Below are 24,032 nucleotides of genomic sequence, written 5' to 3'. Positions count from 1 at the left end.
TTTGGCATATAAAGGTATAGGTTTTCAGCAATGACGAAAATGTTGGTATTTAATATAATGCCTGGCATTTTCAGGCAAAGTATGAAGCTTGAGAATTAATATATACCTTACCTAGGTATTGTATGCAATGACAAATGTTCGTTGTCAAAGTTCGAATGTGAGAATCAGGAAGCTCATTTTATTTTTGAAAAATCATTTCTGAGCTGATGGTAAATGAAAGATTTCTCTATTCAATAAATTGCCTCTTGCTCATTCAATATATATATATATTTTGGAAGCGTTCAAATGTTAAGTAAGAAGCTTTTCGGTATATTTGATTTCTCCTCTCCTTGTCAGAAAAAAAAAAAAAAAAAGGCAGCTAATTACAAATTTTTCCCATTCTTTCGCGCACTGTAAGAAATTTTGTACAGTTGGTGTTGATGTAAAAAAATTTTTTTACAGAGCATGTAGCCACATTTTTTAAAACTTATTTTTGCGCAGTAATAAATTTTTTTTTATATTCATCGTTCATTTGTCTTGTTTACTGACAGCAAATATTTTCAGTGCATTATAATAAATTTAATGGCTTCATTGCAAAAACATTTCGTTTAAGACACAAGCCTATGCTTAGTAATATAACTAAATTCAGTGGCGCGACAGCCCATAGAGGGCCAAGACCTACTGTGCCCAGTTTTCTTGACCTTTAGTCTCTGAGGTGCAAGAGCAGATGTTCCGATAGGGTGGTCAGCCCAATTCGGAACACCCAGTGTTTACCTCCCAAGCATGCTTGGTACTCATTTTATCGACCCACTGAAGGGATGAAAGGCTGAGTCAACCTTGCCAAGCCCAAGGATCGAACCAGGGACCTGTGACACGACAATGCGAAGCGCCACCGCTCAGCCACCGGGTGTCGTTTAGTAATATAACCTCACTAATTCTATCCGACAATTGTCATTTTGACATTGTTATGTAATTTTTTGCACGATAACTACAGTTCTATACTTCAAATTGTATTTAGTTAACCTTTAACAATAAAAATGGTGGCAAAAACACCAACATTTTTTATAGTATAAAAAAGTAGCGACATTCCCACCTTGTTGTTAGCTTTTACTCTCTATGAATAATTTTAGAATTAAATTCAAATAAACAATGCAACTTTATACAAAACGAAAGTATTGTATTATAAAAATTCTTTGATGCAATCTTATTTAAAATGAGTTGTGAAGGAAATGCATTTTTAAGTAAAAGGCGAGTATGAGAAATTCGTAATCTGTTAATTTACATATTGTAATAGGGGTAAATAATCAACTCTACCATTAATTTGAAATTAATTGAAATCTTACTTCATTATATGGCTCTGAATGAATCACTCCATAAAAATTCCAAACTTCTTCCCAAAATTGTGCATAGTTTTTTATTGACCACTCGTGAAAATCTCTATAGTTTTCTGAAATAAATAAAGCATTCTATTGGTTCTTATTGGTAAAAGCTGTATATAATCAGAGTTACATTGCAATGCTACGGGGCAAAAATTCTTCTTAGGTTGAAAATTAATCCTTTCGGTTTTTTTTCTCTGGAGCAATATCGAAGCTTTATAAAACTTAACTTTTATTTTTCCTTCATTGCCCCTAACTGGCAAATTATATATAAAAACATATAAGTTATAAGTTTTGTAATGAAATGAAAAACATCCAGCAAAGTATGAATTCGATAAAAAAAAGGAGTAATGACGCAAAATTTTTTTTTCTTCCAATGCCCGCCTGGGTAATGACTTACGTCATAAAGGCATCTGAAGGGCAGATTTGTTGGCCACTCCTTCAAGGGCACCATATTAAGTGGGCCAACGTTGCTCCCACAGTAAGGACAGAGAAGGAAAGAACATCTAAGCCTTGCCCGGGATTCGAACCCAGAGCCTTTCTGATGCAAGAGCAGTTTCCGAACCCCTACACAAGCCAGTCGGCATAAGGCAAAAATAAAAATGTTTTTCTTTCGGAAATCTAAGTTCTATGAGTTCTTTTCAGAATAAAGAATTCTGCATTAAAAGAAGGATTATTTTTTTCTTATTCATATATCTTATACTACATAAAAAAATTAAGAATGCTAAGAACAATAAAGATTTACATTCCGACGATTTGAAAAATGAATTAAAAAAATTGAGCGGGATCTGCTCACTAAATCTTAAAATTAATTTCAAAGTTTGTCAATAGATGGGGTGCAGACTGGAAAACTATAAAGTGTTTTTTGTTGCATCTAGGTCTGTTTAAAATAAAATATTTGCTATGGCAAATGTTAATTTTGATCCAAGCTGCACCATTCTGTTGTAAAAAGTTGTGGTTAGTTTGAAATCTTACAGTTACAGTTTACTCCTGAAGCAAACTGTATTTTTTTTATAACCTTCCACTTTCTTTAATTGAGTTTTTATATCTTCAGTCATTTACAAGATATGTTTTTGCCTCTGTTAACTGAATTTTCATTGTCTCATTTTCTTAATAAGTCTTAAACTTTTATAAAAAATAATTATCTACATCAAAATGGAAGACAAGATCATAATTTAAATAATTACCAAATTTGACTCCATATTTGTCTTGAATGACATTCTGCAACTGTTCCATCTGTGTTCCAGGGACTTTTTTATCCCATATTTTTCTGGTTCCTGCTTGAATGATGTCAACTAAACCTTTCTTTCCTTTGGCTGCAAGAAACAAAGCTAAGTCTTATTTCAAAACTTATTTAGTAGAGTTTTAAAGTTTTTACCTAAGCATCCAAAGGCCAAGTAAAATTGCCTGCCTTTTTTTTAGGTTTTACTACTTTTTTCAAAGTCTTATGTTTTTACTTAACCTTTCAAATCTTTACATTTTTTTAGCTTCAAAGAATTCGATAGTTAATTTACACAAGAAAAATAATTGTTAAAATATGTACAAACATCTAAAAATCTGTCAACTAATAAACTGAAATTAAATAAGAAAAATACTTTTAAATTGGCACCTCTGTAGACAGATGAAATTAGCATTCATTTACTTCAAAAGACAAGTTTATAATAGTTTTAACGCTTTAATTTTAATCCTTAATGATCGTAAACCAGACAGCGTTTGTATCTCTTAAGGATAATTGAAAAATTCGTCTTCTAGCAAACTACTGATACTATTCATTAGGCTTATTGCAATGAAAATTGTAGGCAGAGTGCTACTGCTTGTAGGGCATTTTGATAGCGCTTAATAAGGTAATTAATTAGTAAATTTTAACGTTTCAGGTAATGTAGTATCCCTTTCAATAGCAAGTCATTTTGTTAAATATTACTGAACAAAAAATCCTAGTTACAATGATTTCCGAAAATTCAAAACTAAAAAAAAAAGATGATGCATCACTTCTATTCAAAACTCATAGACGTTCCTCTAAGAGCTGAAAATACAGTTTCAAGTAAATACGAAGTGATAACAACATTAGAAAAGTTGCTAAAATGGAAATTTACGATAACGACCAAAATTCGCTTTTCGGAATTTTATTTAAAATGTATGAAATTACAGAATAAAATTACAGAAGTTACTGAATGGGGATAGGTTCATATATTTCACCAGAAGTTTGCAAGACTCCTACCATCTAGAAAAATAAAAAAACATTTGTCCAACGAATGTTATGTAAAACTCTTGAATTGGGTAGATTCAGAGAATATGAAAAAAAAGTTAAAAAAAATAACGGACATGGAACATATAAGGAGTCAACTAAATTTCAGCCTTCTTCACCATTTGATGTAGATGGGACACCACTGTCCCTTTTCTTAAAAAATTTTTTGGATGCTCTAATTACCAGCAAAAATATATTTTGGTATTTCGTAATTGTAAAAAACAGTCTAATAATTTTTAAGAAAAATCTATTACATTATCAGAATTATACGAGTACTAAAATATAAAATTATAAAAAAAAGTAGTAGGAAATTTTTTAAATTCATATTCAAAAATTTATCAATAATGGATTTAGTAAATTAAAGAAAATTCACTGATGAATAACTGTTTCTATCTGTTTTGATCTAAATAACTGCAAATTTTAAAAAAGGTATTGTTTTTGAAGTTGGCCGTGTCTGGGAGATGTCTTAAGTGCTTTATGCTGTATTTCATAACCATAAATTATTAAAAATGTAAACACATCATTTTTTTACTTATTTACCTAAATTAATACAAAATAATGAAGAAAGTATCAAGAAGTCTTTGATTTTTAAAAACCTCTATTTCAAGTATTCAAGTTAATATACTAGTTCTTAATTTACCACATCTAATACTACATCTGATATTAGTATATTTAAAAGTAAGTTAAGATTTATTAAAGATGATGTAACATTTTCAAATCAATTAACATAGTAAACTATCATAATCTGAATAAATGAATCTAAATTAAACTATGTATTATTTAATGCCTATGAAATGTTGTTTAATCCTTATTATTCGAAAAACTTTGTTTGAATAGTCAGTAAAGTGCTTTGATATAAAAAATTTCTAATTTAAGTGATTGATTTGGGAACTGGAAATATTCGAAAAAGGCTCGAGAATACTTTTAACCGCTTCCCCGATTATGCCGAGTTAACTCGGGTATGTATATATTGCAAATATTTATTATCCCGAGTATACTCGGGCATGGTAGAATTCGTTAATACGTTTTGTTATATCACGTTTTTATTCGGCCGGAAGCAAAAAAAAAAAAAAAAAGAGATTAATAATGCCAAGTTTTTCATAATAATGCCATAATTTGCCAAGTTTTATTTGAGAGTTTTGCCATTTGTGGGACTGCAGACGTGTTTTGTATAATTGTATATACAATGGTTGATGAATTTACACCGAAAAAAGAGTAAAAAAATGGCGTTCGCGAACGAAAGTGAAAGTAATGCCGATGATTTTTCAGATTATGAAGATATGAACATATCGCTCATGGGCTGTAATAGCGGCACAGTTCAAAAAATCAAGTTTTGAGATAAGTGGGTTTAAAGTTTTCATTGCTAAGGAAAATGCATAAGAAATGCTTTAGTGTGCTTGAATGAAGATTACCTTCAAGTTAAATTATAAGTTGTGCTAGTATTGCCGCTGAAAAGAATGTATATTTTTTATTTACATCTGTTCTTAGTCCAAAACGCGTGTTCTTTGAGTTGTGCCACTATTGCAGCCCATGAGCGATATACAAAGACTAACATTTAACTTTGCCCGAGATAATTTGGGATAAGAAATTCATGGTAAATTAAATATTTTTTAAACGCAAAAAAATTACAATTTCAGCTTAGAATTTGTGTATTATGTTTTGTTTTAGTTCCTTGTATTTATTAATAAACTAAAAAAATATATTGATTTTTTTCATATTTTTTTTCTTCAAAAAAATTGGCAAGGAGAAGAGGTTAATCTTCGATTCTGAGTCGTATTCTCCACGATTCTAAAATTAAATGAAAAATATTGCAGATAATTAAGAATGCCGTATTTATTCCATTCAATACCAATTCAATGCATCAAAACCTTTTTTACCTTGAGAAGATGGATTAAGATTTTGGATTTCATTTATCCTTGCGAATGAAGAAGCACGACTCAAATACTGCTCATCTGTTATTTTCAATTGTTCTTTCGGTAAAGCCATTTTGCTAATAATATATAAACGGAATAAGTTGATTCTTTAACGATATGGTTATTCATATAAACAAGCTTTCTTTATCCTAATAATAATTATTATATTAATTGTTTTGAACATCAAAGATCGAGGGTAAAAGGAGGCATGATTGTTGGCTTCAAGGATTAATTCAAGGTTTTTAACTTCTGTTGAAGATGTTACTTACTTCTCATCGTATGTTGATTAATTCTTTTTAAATTATGCGTTGCGACCCCATCTGGGGTCGTGTATTCGAAGCATATTTTATTTACGATACAACAATCAAGCAAATTGCTTTAACAACACAGTCGGCGAATTTTTCGGTTTTTCACAAAATCTATTTTGAAACTACATCTCCTGTTTCTTGTTCATGAAATTTATCCTCCTCACAAATAAATTGTGCAAAGAACGGACTATTGTGATGATTTAGTCAATTTTACCGCTTTCAAAGAAAACATTGCATTTATTTTTAATAAAACTTACGTTTTATTACTTTTTAATGAAAAAAAGCAATGTATTAACTGATGTTTTTAGCAACTCAGAGTTATTGTAAGTTCTTCGTTTCTTACAAGATTGAGCTTCAATATTTCTATTTTCGTAGAAATATTCTATATATTTTTAAACAACTTTCATATTTTTCCAATGATGAATGTAATGAATAAGGATAAATAGATATTTCTAGTTGCTTAGTTAATGCAATTTCTATGTTTTTTTACGAAATTGAATTTCAATTTTTCTGTTTTCAAAGAAAATATTCCATTTCCTCTTCAGGAAAATTTCGCTCTTTCAATAATTAAAAGTAATGAATAAACTGATGTTTCTAGCGGCTCAACTATTGTAATTGTTTTGTTTTTTTACAAAATTAAGTTTCAATTTTTTTTTTGGTTTTCAAAGAAAATATTACATTTCTTCATCATAAAACTTTTTTTAATAATAAAAGCAATGAATAAACCAAGCAGCTCAGTTGGTGTAATTGTTTGGTTTCTTTGCGAAATTGAATTTTAATTTTACTGTTCTCAAAATTTTTTATTTTCTATTTCTTCTTCAATAAACTTTAATTTTTTTCAAGAATAAAACTCAGAAAGTTCTATTTCATAAAATTTTTGGTTTTTTACAAAAATAAAAGCAATGGAAAAGCTGATGTTTTTAAGAGTTCGTTTACTGTACTTTCTACGATTCATTACAAAACTTAGTTTAAAATTTAACCGTTTTCAAAAAAAATATTCCATTACTTCTTTATAAAACTTTCGTTTGTTCACTAATAAAAGCAAAGTGTTTCTAGCAGCTCAGTTACTGTATTTGTTTCGATTTTTTACGAAATTAAGTTCCAATTTTACTGTTCTGAACAAAACATTTTCTAATTTCTTTTTCATTAAACTTTTGATTTTTAAAGAATAAAAGTCATGAAAAAACGAATGTTTCTATCAGGTCAGTTAATGTAAGTACATTTAGTTATGAAATTGAGCTCCATTTCCCGTTTACAATCTTTTTAAGCTTAAATTTTTTTTAAGCAAAGTATTTTCTAGAAAGATGAAGATGGGATAATTTAAATATTAAATTAAAGAACAAAATCTCTTTAATAATATTTCAGTAAACTGAGAAAAAATTTGCTTCAACTAATTGATATGGAATTTTTTTTATTAAAAGCTTGTTTAAAGAGCAAGTGAATAAACGGAAATTTTATGCAAGTTTAACGGTATAACTTTTTAGTAATTTATCTTAAATGTTGCAGATTATATTGTTACGAATTAGTAATTTTGGGAATATTCTTTTGATATGAGGCTAAATGTATTTGCCTAATGTAAAAGTACGAAACACAAATCATCTCGATTAAAGATAACTAACTTTCACTGCTGTAAAAAGACAAAATTCGCTTTCAAATTACGACTCTTTAGCCTCATTCAATTACTAAACTTTACTTGAATTATAACGATATAAAAATTTTATTTCAGAGTTGCAATTTAGAAAAGAAAAATTCTTGCTTGCAAAATAAATCGAAGCTAAACTGAAAAAAGCTCTTGTTTTAGTAAAACTACAAACACGTTATTAAATTGAATGCGTAATCGACAATGTAACTACAGACGGTTCTTCACTTTATTTTTTTTTTCAAATCTAATAACAAAGTCTTGTTCCCATTGTCTAATGATAAAAATCCTCTGTCATTTTCTTCTGCTTAAGCCTTTAAAAGGACAGTTAATAAGTTACGACACTGATTTTTTTCTCATAAAATAAACAATTCTAAGTAGCTAATCAGCATTATCTTGTGTGTAATGCATAATAATTTTGCAAAAAACAATTTCCTTGCATTTTTTAAGCGTTTTTATTTTCATTCAACTCAATACACATGTTCCAAGAACATTTCGGCTAAAAAGTATTTTAAAAAATGAAAGTAGAGCACAGTAAATTGGTCTTTAAACCATGATGTTAATGTTTCAAATGGATACTTTCACAATAACCTGTTAAAAAATAGATCAATCCATGCAATTTTAAAAGAAGAATCTCGCACATGATTCAGATTAGGCCTAACTGAGCAATTCCATGACGGTATTGATGAAATGTGACTCATAAAAAAGCTTTTCAAGAATGTTCTGTTATTTTTTTTTTCACCTTCTAATTCTCCCTCGTGAAGAAAAGGGAAGAAAGACTCTGGCCAGTCTTCTTTTTTGTGTTTAGAACAGAGCAAGGTGATTTGGAAGGTGCGGTTTTTTTGGTGATTTCTCAATTTTTATCGACTCGCCATTTTAATGGAGTTTTCTGCCCGGAAATGCGATTGATAGTTGTTAATGAAACGAAAAACAGCGTTTATATAAAAGAGCAACAACCTACCGATATGTAGGTCAAGCATTGATTTCGAGGATCATCCAAATACCTGGGAAGGCGTGGACATTTGCCTTGGACTACTGAAGGCAACAAAGAAGTTTGTTCGATACAACGGATTTAATGCTTTCTTTCAAGTGAAAGTATAAAGCAGTCGCAATCGATGACTTTTCTATTAGTTCGCGTTGAAGAAGAAATAATACGCCACGTGATTAAGGTCAAAAGAAATATCCTTAGAAGCATGAAATTTTATTGGAAGTAAAGGCGAGAAAGTTAATGCACTAAATAGATTGTCTGAGATATGTATAAATCGAAACAGATCATCAACGGATTTTTTATTTTGAACGTTACTTAAAATGTGGGTTTATGAAAATGAATATAGCCTGGAGAACATAGCATGGGGAAAAAAGAGCACCGGGAAAAAAAGCACCGGAAGAGAAAGTTTGGTAAAAGGAACCGGAAAAAGCACCTCATTAACTATTATAAAATGTAGCGTCTGATTCGATTTGAGCTATTGTACCAGAATTTAATGCAATTAAATAATAGTTCGATCATACTCAGGTATTTTTTAAATGATTAATTAAGATACAAAGTTTTGAAATTGACTGAATACAACTTTTAATACTCTATGTATTTTTAATTGTAAATACAATTATGTAATGCATAATAGTATTATCATAATTTATCAATAAATACTAGTCTCGCAGGGGGAAAATCTTTTGATGAGTTAAGGAAACTAACAAAAATAATTAAATATTTCAATTTAATACATTTTTTAAAAAAAATATAACTGTTTGAAAAATTATTATTTGCAAATTAATATATCACAATACAATAAGTGTAATTTAGTGAAGTTCAGAACAATTTTAAAGCTGCTGAAGTTTTCTAATCAATTTGTTAAAACGAGTTAAATGGGGTGAATTAATCCTTCCTTTCCGTAAACTTTAAATTAGGTCTTAATTATTAATTAATTTTTAAGAAATATCTAATTACGTTCGAATAATTGTTTAATTGCACTGAATTCAGGTATAACGTCTCAATTGGTCGTAAAATTTATATGATATGCTCTTTTTTGGGGGCTTTTTCTTTCGGTGTTCTTTTTTTCCCGTCCACTTTTGAAATGCAAGTTTCAAAAGAAATGCACCATAGCTCAAATGCATTTTATGAGATTGAACACAGCACAAAATGCGTTTATTAACTGTTAAACAATGAAATCAAATTTTTAACAATAAATTTTCTCTTTCAAAATCAGGTGTCAAATTAATATGCACATTCGCTTAGTTTTTTTTTTTAAAAAAAAGTTCGATTGACTAATATTTTGTTAATTCTCTTAAGACACAAAAGTCGTAACAGTACTTGAAAAATATAGAATTCAAATGCTATGTCTGTTTTGTAAATGGTTATACAGTCAACCCCAGCTATAGTGAACCTTCAAGGGACCAGAATTTTTGGTTCACTATATGCGTACTGCAAACAATTTTAACTAATTTTACCGAACTGCTCCGTTTTATTACACATTAAATTCTATTATAATTCTATTCTATTATAATTCTATTCTATTGTAATGGTCTGTTTTTATTAAAAGATAAACTCATTAAAATTATTACGATTAGAAAACATTTTGTGAAAATCAAGCTTATTATTAGGATTCATTTAGAATTCTATTCTAATTAATTATAATGTATATGTAAGTTAAACGAGTGCAAAGTTTATCTGTAACTTAAACAAACAAATTAACAAAGTTTATCAGCAACTTTCAAATCATTTCCCAACTATACCATGACCTAAATCATCCATGGTATATTACAGTAATTTGTGCATTTAATGTGATATCAGAGTATAAACGTCTAAACTTTTATGCTTTTATATATGGTTATTCTATGATATATACCATCTGTTACGTATTTGCATTGCTACACTCATTATAAATGAGTCAACATTTAGTAGGTGAAGGTCATGTTTTTACACCTGAGATAAGTTTACCGTTTATACACACGTTCTTAGCAACAATGTAAGCATTCAAATTTAAGATTGTTATCAGGAATGGGATTTGCAATCAGAACCATTATTTTAAATAACAGTTTTTAATTTTATACGATGTCAAAATATTTTAGAGGTTAAATTCAAAGTTTGAAACAAAAGTATAAGCCATAATTTCAAAAGTGCAAGAGTTCACAAAATAGATTTAATTTTGGCCTAAACAAGTTTTACAATTGAGTGCAAAAGTAGTTTCAACTTCAATATATCTAGGAATATGATAAAATACGTCAAATGTAAAATTAACTCAAAAAAGTGAAGCACCCTTGCAACATAGATTATACTAGCACTCTTGCACCCAAAGAGTTATAAAGATTAAGGTCTCACAACTTAGTGACTGATGTCATCTTATGACATTATCATTGAAGTTTTTCATTCAGAAAAAATAAATTTGTGAGCCTGATTTTGTAACTTAAAATATCATCTTTACTAATTAATAATCATACTTGAAATTTGCCCTTTGAACTATTAATATTACATTTTAGCAAGTGAAATTGAAATTCCAATCATTAGATAAAAAGTTATCCAGAGAATGGTGTTTTATTTTCTGCGCACACTAAAAGCGTCAGACTCATCTATATTTCAGAAAATGTTTCATTTCTTTTAAAGATTGACTAGTTTCAATATACAAAAACATACTTTTAGTGTAATCCTTAAATTTAACATTGTGGAAGAATATAAAATTTAGATTTAGAAAAAAAAGTTGCAAAATGCAACCAATTGCGATCAGATCAAATAAAAAAAACGCATAGAATTTCAACATTCATTTACCAGTTGAATTAATTACTAATTATTTTGATACTTACAAACTTATCTAATTATCCACATTGTTAAGAAAGAATTCATTGCAAAACTAGTTTTAAACATGTAAATTAATTTGTGTCGAATGCTTTTACATCAATAATGTAACATAAGGGTTCACTAACAATAATTGAATAAATTGATGAATGGGTTTCGTTTTACAAACTGTAAAAAGGAGATCAAGATCACATTACAAAATCTAAACAAATAAACAAAATGTAAGTATTGTGTACTCTTTTATTTTATTTTTATTATCTAGATGTCGCAGCAGACGATATTTTTTTATCAATTTTATAGAGCAATAAAGTTCTAAAATTATTTTTCAATTGCTTTTATTTTATCGTTTGGTTGGTGGCATCATTCATTCCTCTTCATTGTTCTATTTGCTTGTTAACTACGAATCACAAATTTAAAATTAAACAAAACGTAAATCATTAAAATAATCGTTCGTTTTTTTCAAACTGAGTATCATTTATTTTGTATTTGTTTTCATTAATATTCCTATTTCTCAAACATGCTTTCATAAATTGGAATCATTTTGAATTGAATTCATTAGAGATAATCTCATACTATTTAATCCTCAACGTTCCAAGTTACAAAAAGACTAAACATATTCTGCCGTGTTAGAAAATATTGGACATTATCTTCACGCCTTCAATTTATAAAAGCATTCACAAAATAAGATTTAGTCTATGTTGCCTTCACGCAATAAACTATATTATATTTGAAATATTTACAAGATGCACAAAAATTTTAAAATGTCACAAAAATCTTATTCTTTCAATCTCTTTTCATTTACATTTCAGAAATATCTCACGAATATAGAAGAAATATTTTAAATCTTTTCAAGTTCTTTGATGTATCGTTATTAGCCTACATCTGTTTATTTAAAACGAATTTCATCTACTTAAGAGCAAGGATAGAAAAAATTAGAATGCTAGAAAATCCCATTTAAAGTTTACCTTCCTGTTCAGAACACAATCATCCAATGAATATTGTATTGCGTATTTGCCTGGAATCGAACCTCATAGAATCATTCCCGCCTAATCATTGTTAAGGTAAATATTTTTGCTTTTGTAAAATTTTTGTAACTTAATATTTTAATTAATTTGATTTCAATTCATAGTTTTTTTATCATCTAAACTATTTCTGTGTTTCATTTCCTCGAGGAAAATGTTTTGTTAAGTGTCAATAAAAGAAAATAGCTTAAAAAGAATAAAAAGATGGAAAATGTGAACTTTTTCCGCTTAAATTAGTACTCACACATTTTTTTTCCATTCACAAAGGTTTTTATAGAGTCCTTTTTATCATTGTTGTTGGTGAAACATTGTGGGGCACAGAAATTCAAATTCTGAGGATGTTCAAAAATAAAAGGGAAATATTTTAATTGTGATTTTAGCGTTTGGGAACTATGTAGATAATGTTTTTTCCTTCAAAAAGGGGACATTTTTTGAAAGTTTTTTTTTTTTTTTTTTTTTTTTTTTTTTTTTTTTTTTTTTTGTCCTTTGATTGTGATATTTCCGGCAAGCTTGAAATTCAAAACCCAGATTTTTTTTTATTAACAGTTAATTCTCACGGTAAGTGTGAAAACTTTAGTATAATTTGTGATAAAACATTTTAAGATTTTTTAAAGCGTTTCTTTTTTTTTTTTGGCTTTAACATTGTTGGCGTTACTATTCATGATTGTTCAGAGAATCATAAAATATTTGTCTGCTTAAAACCTGCATCCGATTTTAACTTTAATGAAAAGAGTTATGAGCTTCTAAAGGAAAAAAAAGAGAAGTAAATATACAATAAGATATAGCGTACGCATAATATATGATTATATAACTTATATTCGCACTCTAAAAGATTCCGGATGAAATTACGGTATAAAGTACTGCCACTTTGGATGCATTATCCTCAAAATTTATTTTTACTCTAAAATATTATACTGTAACATTTATTTCATTAGAGTGATTCAGTGATTTTACGGTAATTGTTATTGTAAAAATTACGGTATATAAAATTTTTTGCTCCGTAACTTGTTCCAGTTTTACGGTAAAAAGTCCCTAAATGCCGATTCTTTTCAGTGAAATTTTTTACATTGCAGTCTTACTATTTTCCTAAAATTTATTCGCTATCCATTTATACAATAAAATAAAGAACTTGTGTGCACGTGTCTGTATACCAAATTGCGGGAAAACGGGTAAACGGTCTGAAAATGCAATATTCAACTTGTACAATTGTTAACAAATGAGGAAGCCCGATTTCTGATTTTTTTAAACTATCTTTTCTATTCAGAGACATTTTCTCATTGGTTTAGCGGAAGTCATTGTTTTAAAGTAAAACTATGAGCGATTTAGTTTTGCCAAATGTTATTAAGATAATTTTAGTAATGTTTGTTTATTTATAGCTCTGATAAAAAAAAGTTAGTTTATTGCACTTTCTGTGTTACTTAAGGATTTTTTATTCATTATGCCAGATTATTTGAATGATCAAAGTGATCGTGATAGCAAAAGCGGACTTCGTCGCCAACAACAGGTTTATTTTGTTTATAATTATGCTTTTGAAGCACGTTACTATAAAAGTAAACCATTTAGAATCAACGGTAATTGAAATTTAAAGAAAAGTTGCGATCTGAAAAGCAAAATTAAGGAAGAAATGGTACCAGTTCGTTAAGGAGAAAAGTAATATAACGCCAATATAATTGTTGATAATTTATTTTTTCAATGATAATTATACTTTTTTATTAATTCTGATTGAAGTAAATAATAAGTAATGCACTAAGAAGCTAAATTAATGGAGAAATGATACTTATTCGCTGAAAAGAGAGAAAAAGTGACCTTACTATTATTGACACTAACGATGCTTAATTTTGGTAATAGGCGCTGGTAATTGGTGCAGTTTTAATAGGTACCAAATATACTCTTATATAGGTACAGAGTACGAGCGAATTCGGAGATTACAGCCAGACCAATACTTTGTACTTTTGTGTTAGATTTTTCACGGACCCTCGAAGATATACGTACAGGAGAAAATAACTTGCGGTAAATTTTAAAAATTGTGGTAAATTTTAATTATCGTGAATTGCTTCGAGCAACAGCAGCATCCCAGATGATACTGAATACAGTTAATCTTTATTTTGATGGTATGAACTATCAAATAAGTGTTTTGCTTAATCTAATTTTACAGTCACCGAGAAGGTAATAAATAATAATCAAAAACATCGGAATTATTTTAGTTTAATTATTTGTGGTGGTATTTGTGTCTTACCGTTTTGCGCACGATTGTGGTGTGTTGTGCAGTACTGATTTATTGATGTTTATTTCTTTACCCTGTTCGAAGAACGGGTATTTATCTAGTGTTTAATAAAATGCAATTACAATGTATTTGCTTTATGATTTCATCGAGTTTATAATTTTTTATTACATTATGATTCATTTGTTTTATGCGCTACAATTGTCAAAATGCTTAATTACATTTTATTTATTTAACTTTACGTTTTATTTATTTAACTTTACGTTTTCCATTGCGTTCAACAACTTGCAATCATTACGATATGTTTGATTTATTTTACGTATTAATCATGCCTTACGAAATTCAAGTTGCTCGCTCAGTTATAAAAATATTTTTTTAACTGCACTTCATAAATTTCTCCTTTTTGCACTTACGAAATATTAAAAAGAGTTGGTTAGTAAAATCTGGAGATATCTCTTAATTTATTTAAGATAAATCCCAGAATTTTCACTGATCCATGAAATGCAATAAATTCATTAACTTATAGCCCTGCCAGTTGAAATTGATGCATGAATTGCATTGTTGTCTGCGTGAATCATATTACCCAGTCAAGCAAGCAGCAGCTGCAAGATTGGGTCAATCTGAAGCATTGAGTGAGAGTAAGTGTTCGAAACACTTTCTTCACGGTTATGTTTCCGGAAGGAATTATTGCTTGTCTGCTTTTGTAATGAATCCCATCTCCTCGAGGGATTTTACACCAAACTTTACGCCAAAAGGTGTCTTTAGAACAGGTTGTAAAAAAGTCAAAGTGACAAACATTCTGGGTTTATGGGTTGCACGTGATTTCGAAAGCAGAAGAATGGATTTGCTTAAAAATGTGGATTACTGAACGGTCATCCATTCAAAGAAGATGGAAGTTGTATTCATTATTATTTTTTTCTTCTTCTTCGTTTTCTGTCACGTATTCTTACCAATTCGCCTCCGACATTGAACTACGATCAGGTTACTTCCTGGACGACGAGATGGAAACAATGCATCATTTACCAGAGAGAGAGCTATTATTTGATATTAACGGTAGTGAAAGTTGTAGTACCATTGACCTTTTAATACAAATCGTCAGGATTTGTTTCAAAATGCAGTTGGAATTAGTTGAGGATTTAGAAACTTGGGTAATCACGCGACACTATTCATCCGTAGTTTCGCTGAATATGAAATCTTTCTGTATTCTTATTTTAGTATTCAATGTTTTGCCCTTGTGTTATTTTTTCTTTGTTTACTGACAATTACAATTTGTTTGAACATGATTGATTGCTTTGAAAATAATTTTTCTACTTTAATGTCCAAAAACTCGACACCTCAGAAGTTATAAAATTACATTTAGTCCGATTTATACGAAAATTGCAAATATTTTGAAAAATCACACAAAATTATGAGAAATATTTTTGACAGATTTATTCTAAATAATTTTTCTCTATTTGCCATTGAATAAACAATTACTAAATCACAATATTTTTTTTAATTAGATCTTTCAGGCGAAAAAAAAAAATTAAGCTAGCTTTTGTGAGTAGTAAAAGCTTATTTTTGCTTTATTTTATAAACTTATTTTTCATTCTCGAAGAGTTCTTACATAAATATTTTTTAATAGATAATATAGGGCATGGATTTGCAGTTAGTAAAATTGAGAGTTCAAGACTCCAATAGTTAAAAAACGTTTTTTTTTAAATTTTTTTTTTTAAATTTATTTATTTTATATCTATAGAATTGTTTGTGCGTAAGAGCTGAGAAAAGTTAAAGGGAAAATGTTTTTGTTTTAAATTATCAATAGAAATAGAAAGAATAAAATTTTTCGTGTGTTTAAAATGAAATTGAAAATGGTACTATGTACCCATAAGAGGACGCAATACCAAGGTAGAAATCTTTCATGGCAAATTCTCCTTGCCCTATATAAGTAGTTTGAAATTTAAAGTGCAGAAAAAAGAGAGTTCAGGTGCACGTGGCGTAAACCATGAAATTTGAAATGATCGAAAATATTTTCCTCAAAATATCAAATTGCAAACAAATTATAAAAGGATTAAGCATTACAAAGTGGGTAAGTAATTTTGCAATGATTTGTTTGCATTTTGATATTTCGAAAACAAATTTTCAGCAATCGAAAATTCGTGTTTTTTTTCCGGTTCACCTGAACTCACTTTTTCTATACTTAAAATTTTAATTTACTTATGTAGATGAAAGAAAATTTTCCATGAAAGATTTCTCCTTCGATATAGTGTCCTCTTAAGCAGTAAATGTTGTCATGGATACTTTTTTAACTATTTTCAAAGTGAAAAGTGCTATTGTGCGGTATAAATTCTAATTTTTTTAAATACCCACTGAATTAAAGAAATTTTGGGTAGATTTCAGATATTTTTAACCTTCCTAAAAATAGCATAGATTCTAGGTCCCCAGAGATCTGCTTGAGGTTCGAGTGATTTTTGATATTTCAGAAACGTAAGTGACTAAATGTTGCAATAAATGTTTGATATATTTGCATAAATAATATATACTCATAATGTCCAAAAAATAATACTTTGAAAAATTGCATCGGATCAAAATTCTAGAAATACACGTATAAAATATTTTTGAAAGATGCATATAGTTATGCCAAATTTGAACTCCAAACTGGAATTTCCATTTTTAATTGCATTTTTGGATTCTCCGGAAAATATTATCACACTTTGACTGGCTGGTCTTTGCCCATTATTTACAGTTATTCGCAATATGAAAATGAGGGAAATCGTTCGCAATGAGGAATAAGACACAGAATAGAAACTTATGACAACATACTTGACCCTCCCCTCAAACTTGACCTTATCCCAGACCCCTTCCTGGTTAAGGAGGTAGGGTGGGTGTTCGATTATGTATTGGTTTTGCAAAATATTACACAGAGGAATTTTTAATTTTTAATTTTGCATGTATATTTCCGGATACAACTTTTACCTTATTTTAATTTCGCACTACAGCGCTACGCATAGAATAAAAAGCTAATACCCGTCAGTTAAATAGTGCAAATTTCTTTTCGGACGCTCCAAATCTGAAATAAAAATTAAGTTTTCTAATTTCGGGGGGAAATTTGATAATACTCCCTGCGCCTTTTGAAAATGCGCTTTGAATACGTGTATTTTAAATTTTGATTCAATGATAGTTTTCAAGGTTTCATTCTTTTTGGACACTCTGTATACTTATATTTATGCATATAAGTAAAAGATGTATTTCAGCATCTATTAAAACTTATCATTGGACGGTTATTAGCTTATCATGGACTTACGTTTCTGAAACACACACACACACACAAAAAAAAAAAAAAAAAAAAGCAGCTTAAAACCTGCAATTGATTTTATTTTTTGGAAGGTTAAAAACTAATTTCTAATGATAAATTTTTTAATATTTTCTGTGAGTATTTTCATGTTACTTAATTGAACTACATATTTAATTAAGTTTCCTTGATTTGTCATTTTTCTTAAATTTATTCTTTTTTCTATTTCATTTCATTCATTTCTTTGAATTTCTTAATTGGTTTTATTCCATTTTTGTAAAGCTTCATTTTTGTTTCAATTACTTTCAATTCTTTTCAGACAGGAAAAATTAAAATTTCGTTAACATACTCTGAAATTTTGAATGTATTCATAGATATTTTTTATAACTTGTCAATTTTTAAAAACTTATTTTTTGTCCCATGCACTTCGTCGTCTGCAAAAATCGTCTGTAAAAAATACCATTTTTCAATTTGTTTTCGCAATTTTTCTTGCAAAGCATTTTTTTTTTCAAAATAGTTGCATTTTTAAAAGCTGATGCCATTTAAATCTATCCGACTCAAGTTGTGCTTGGTAAATATAATTTCGGAAGATCGCGTTGAATGTTTGGGAAATGGCACATTTTCTCAATAGATAATTAACGTTCACCATGTTAAATATTCAGAGAAATCTGTAGTATTTATCATTTTTAAACGATGATAAAAATACTGGCGCATAGTACTTTGAAATTTTTAATTGTATTTGAAGTATTTTAACATTTAAAAGTGTTTAAAATGCAAATATATTAGGAAGGAAAATTAAGGTATTTAAAGTTAAAAAAATTAGGAATTTAAGATGTAATTAGTTATAAGACATATGAAAAATTTCCCAATCATAAAGGAGAAGAGGTAAAATTTATGATAGAGTACTTATTTAACAATTCACTTATGCATTTCTTTTTCCATAATTTAAAAATAAGTTGCTTATGTTCAGTTGTTTATATTCAGTAAAAGACCTTTTCCTATTTCTTTTAATAAGACGTAAAATCTTAGAAATTTTTAAAAAGTTTTCGTGCAACAAAAACTTAAAAGTCAATTGAAGGGCTTGGGGAAATATAAAGGTGCATCACTTAGAGGAAATTCGGTTTGTTGAAGACGTTGATAATTTATTACTAGTTGGCGAGGAATTGGTTGTTCGTAAGAAATAGTGCTTGAAGAAATATGTTGACGAATCGTTGTAGGAAATTATTATTATTAATTTATCTGATTATTCCATTGTTCAGCGTGCTGAATTTAACTAATATAGAGACAAATCAAATTTGATTATTAATATAATAAGCTTATATTTTTAAAATATATAGATGGAGCTTTATAAAGTATAAAAATATCAAATAATAATTGACTAGCAAAAGCATGAATGTAAGTAAAAATATTAAACAAATAACGGGCTAGCAAAAGCATGAATAAAATAAACTAAACACAAAAAAAGGTAAAAAAAAATTAATAAAAGCAAGCGATGATTTTTAAGACCAAATGAGACATTTTTAGAACAACAGAGTTGTTGGCTTTTTTAGAGCTTTGCTTTGGAATTTGAGTTTTCTTATAACCCGTTACTGGCTTTTCTAGTTTGTTTTACAAGATTATAACTATCCCGTTACGGATACTTCATATTTGTTGCTGTTTGTGTTGTTTGTGAAACAAAGTTTTTTTTTATTTTTCATAAGAAACAGAACTGTTATTTATATAGTTTGATACGTGACAGCTTCATAAAAATAAAAAAATGTCCTCAATTTTAGTGTAAATGGCTTGATTAATAAATTTTGAAAGCGGTCCGGTGGGCGTGGCCACAGGGCCAAGCCCCACAAGACACCTGCGTAAGTCAAGAAATCAAAAATAAAAGTGTCACGTATACGTTAGAATAGTTTTTGTTAAGAAAATGTAAGAAATCCATGTATTTGACGTGAACTGATTTAATTTATTTCCAAGGCTCATATTTTGACCTTACGCATGCAAATGTGTCGGTGGAAAATAAAGAGAGAATAATAATAATTAATTTTACTAAAATCAAAACATCTAGCAACCATGTAACAGTTTTCAAATTCTATGTTAATGTGTTAGGCCGAAACGTGATGGCTCAGAGGATAGAGCGCTCGCCTTCCCATGGGGTGACCGGGTTCGAATCCCAGTGATGGCTGGTTTCCGCATACGGCTTGCACCAACCACAGTGCTGACGTAAAATATCCTCAGTGGTAGACGGATCATGGGTTAGAGTCCCCTTGCTGCCGGGCTAAGCGTGAGAGGTTTTCGTGGTTTTCCCCTCCACGTAACGGAAACACGAGTTAGTTCATTCAAAAAGTCCTCCGTGAAGGCAAAATTTCTCCCGATACTTGATCCTGGAACTCCCTTGTCTTCTGGATTGGGTTCAAAATAACAAGGCTACGGTGTTGAACATTGTTATTCGTAAACCCAAAATTGGGTCGGCTGTTTAACGATGGTTATAAAATAAAATGTATAGAGGGGATTTTTAAAAAAACATTTTATTCAGCACTTAATTCAAGGTTGTGGTGTAAAAAAGATTTCCAATTACATTAATGATTTTTAGTTATTGAGAAAAAGCTGATATAAGATAATAATTTAGTTTTTAAGTGGTAGGAAATATGTTATGGACATTTTTGCATGGCAGTCAAAATTTTTCGAAACGTGCCTTTTTTTTAATGCATCAAACTGTCTCTTAGTATTGTTTCAAGATAGGTATTTTGCAAATTTTTGAAACTTTCTCCGAATAACAGCACAATATACAGAACTATCGTATTGCCCATTTAGAAATTTCATCAAAAAAGGGTTTTCATCGTGTTTTTCATCAAAAACCTTTTTTAAAAAATTCTTTGAGGGAGAATTTGAAAATGGAACTCAATTATATACAACACAATTCAAGTAAATTAGCAATTAAATTTTTAAATTGAGGTATGCCGAAAACTATTGAATTTTTTTAACAACTTTGTGTGTTAACATAAAAGAATACAGAGGTAAATAATTATGTAAAATTAGTATTGGGTATAAACTTTAGAGCATAACTGTTACAGCAAAATTTTGTTTAATTCCCCGACAAATAATTCAACATTGCTACTATATAATGCAGTTTTTGTTTTATTAAAAAAAAAAGAGGTATCGTTAAGCAGTAACGATATGCCGCGTTTTCTTAGATTTAACAAAATATGTGTCAAAACAATAATTGCCGTTTCTGCCCATGTTGCGCTTCTATTTATAAAATCCTCAGTATAATGAGGAAAAAACGATCTCAAAAATTTAGATGCATTTTCAAAATCGCCTAAAATTTTAGAAAGCTACATCAAATGTAGCGATTAGCTGTAAAATGTGAGTTGAGTTTGTTTCGCCTGCACTGTCTCATTCATGCGCTTTGCGGAGAAAAAACATTGCTATCGTTCGTCAAGAATAGAGGGTGAAAACAAAAATCTGATCAGTTCGCATTTCACTGAAGTTCATTTGTCTCGGGAAGAAAAATATTTTTAGGGCCTAAATTCGAAACAACGCTTTAATTTTGAACTATAATATGATTTCCATAACATTATAGAATACTATCACAGAGCATTACATTATTCCATAACATTATAGAATACTATCACAGAGCATTACATTATTCCATAACATTATAGAATACCACTTCAGAACGTTACATTATTCCATAACATTATAGAATACTACTACAGAACATTACATTATTCCATAACATTACAGAATACAACTTCAGAATATTACATTATTCCATAACATTATAGAATACTACTACAGAACATTACATTATTCCATAACTCTATAGAATACTACTACAGAACATTACATTATTCCATAACATTATAGAATACTACTATAATGTTATGAATCTTATTGAAAGGATAATCTCTATAATAGAGAAGAGAAGAGAGTACTATATTGTTTAGAAAAGTTCTGTCACGACTTGATTTACTTAAAAAAAAGAAAAACTTTTCATAACATTATTTAGAATAAATCATCCGGTTTGTTGGTATGCTTAAAGTATATTAAAACATTATAAATGATGGTGATCTCAAAATCTAAATACTAACACTTGACATAAAATATCAAGTTACTTATTCACGTTTGCTTTTTGAAGGTTTTTTAAAAAAAATTTATTACCTCAGTTACCCCAAGGCGTGACATATTGTCATTTAAAATAAATAAATATAAAGTTATCTTTTATTTAATAGAAAAGAAGGTTAGGGCGTTTAAAGAAGCTTTTAAAAACGAAGTTTATATGTCATACTCCATTTCCTTATTTTTTTTAACGGCATGTATAGATTTCAAATTAATTACAAAAATAATTTCATATCAACACAGAAATACGATGTAAAATAAGCTAGTAAGCACGTAAGTTAAAATTCAGTAAAATGAACACTAATATTAGGTAAAGTTCTTGAATTTGACGCTTAATTAAACTAAAATAAACTATCGAAATCTTTTATTTTAATAATAGATACACTAATAGATACATAGATACACTAGAATTATATTCAAATTATTTTACAAATTATTCTAACTAAAAACTGTAATAAAATGTTAAGAATTAGATAAAAATAACTTTCGAAATTTTCTAATATTTTTTTTATGAAATGTCAAGCACATTCATTATTTATAATATTTCTAAATTTTCTAAATTGTTTTCAGGTTATCTTTAAATGCAGCAAATATATTTTTTGTTGAATTTATAAATTTTAAATGATTAAAAAAAATTATTTTGTACAAAAAAAATAAGCTAAACTAATAAGTATTATAGTATAATATAAGTATTTAGGATATAAATATGGTTGAACTTCTATTTGTAAATTATAATGAAACAATATTTTTAAGTCTATAAGAAATTATTTTTATTATTCACATATTAAACAGTTTTGCTTATTTCTTTTTATAATAAACGTATTCATAATCCTGTGTTTATACGACAATATGTTTATTGTTATATGACAATATGTTTATTGTTTAATGACAATACGTTTGTTATTATACATTATATGTTGCAATTTTAATATGTTACAAATATAAAGTAATATATTTATTCAATAATTTTTTGATAAAAGTATTTAATAGTAATATATGTGAATAGCTTAATGTTTTAAAGTAAATATTCAGTGAAAGAAGAATATAATATATATTAATTTAATCCAAAAACTGATATATATATATATCATTTCAATTTAAAGTACATTACTCCATTGATAGTATATTTTAACATAATAGATCTTTAATATAATAATAGATGTAATTGACTTTAACATTGCAGACGATAAAAGTTAATGTATATTTGTTGATTATAAAGTTATAAGCAACATGAAATCTTGAAATATTAAAGCCCTCTAGGGCTATTATAAATCTCATCATTTACCTTTAGGGGGTAGATTCTTGTTGGAGGCATGGTTGTTATTGGTGAAGGGCTTTACTTGTTGGATGCTGATCATATTGAGAACAATTGAAAAATCGAAGGAATGAGTTTCTTATTCCACTTGGAATAAAGGAATGACTCTACCTGCATCCTTTCACCTTCTTTTCATCCATCTTGTTTCCTATCGAGTATGCTACCAATTTGGCGAGAAATCGCCTTTTTTCCGGAAGTAAACACTACTTTTGTTGACCCTAACCTAAAAAAATGGATTTTGATTTCAAGGTTCCAAATCTTTCACCGTCTGATTTCTGAGAAAGAAAAGATCTCAGCCGACCGTCGAAGGCTACCTGGCGTAAAAAGTTTGTTTTAAACGTTAGAATGGAACGGAATTGGTTATTGGCGTAATCAGTCACACATTATTAATCGCTTATCTTTTGCATCTAATTAGATGCGTTTAGCCCATACACTAATTGGCGGATATTCGGTGATAACTGAGTTGTTTGTTTTGGCATATATCGACTTTTAATTGTATTTCAATGTCACTTCAATGCAGTTTGAGTGATGTACTGAAATAAGTAGAAAAAACTGAAAGAAACTGAGCAGGATTCTGAGTGAAAATAGTGACATTGTTTCCAAAACTCATTGTTTCACCTTGATTTGACAAAATTTTATTTAATTTTTATAATTTTCAAAAGAACGCGATATTTATTCAGAAAATGTAGTAAAAAATAATTATTTTAGTTAGTTTTGTTGAAGAATTCTTTTATAATTACCACAAATAACGAGGCCCTATTAAGAAGTAAAAATTTGATTCATGATAATCTAAAACGGAACTACGAAAATCGGAGCTTAAAGAAGCACAAATAGTTTAATTTTGTATAG

The 24,032-nt window shown here is 28.7% G+C and overlaps 1 protein-coding gene across 1 annotated transcript in view; it reads right to left on the bottom strand.

Moving 5' to 3' along the window:
* LOC107450069 (acetoacetyl-CoA synthetase) overlaps positions 1–23,340 on the bottom strand; it is a 45,816-nt gene extending 22,476 nt beyond the window's left edge. Inside the window, exons 1-3 of the mRNA XM_087168313.1 lie at positions 23,154–23,340; positions 2,543–2,671; positions 1,323–1,426 (exon numbers count right to left, since the gene is read on the bottom strand). Of these exons, the coding sequence (XP_087024439.1) occupies positions 1,323–1,426; positions 2,543–2,671; positions 23,154–23,226 (306 nt within the window). The 5' untranslated portion in view covers positions 23,227–23,340. The remainder of the gene's footprint in view (positions 1–1,322; positions 1,427–2,542; positions 2,672–23,153) is intronic.
* Positions 23,341–24,032: the final 692 nt, after the last annotated feature.

Source organism: Parasteatoda tepidariorum, chromosome 1 (assembly GCF_982258835.1).
Source record: "Parasteatoda tepidariorum strain Cologne lab strain chromosome 1, Ptep-v5.0, whole genome shotgun sequence".
Lineage (NCBI taxonomy): Eukaryota > Metazoa > Arthropoda > Arachnida > Araneae > Theridiidae > Parasteatoda > Parasteatoda tepidariorum.
Note: the sequence above shows the minus strand (reverse complement) of the source record. Positions and strands in the feature narration are given on the sequence as shown.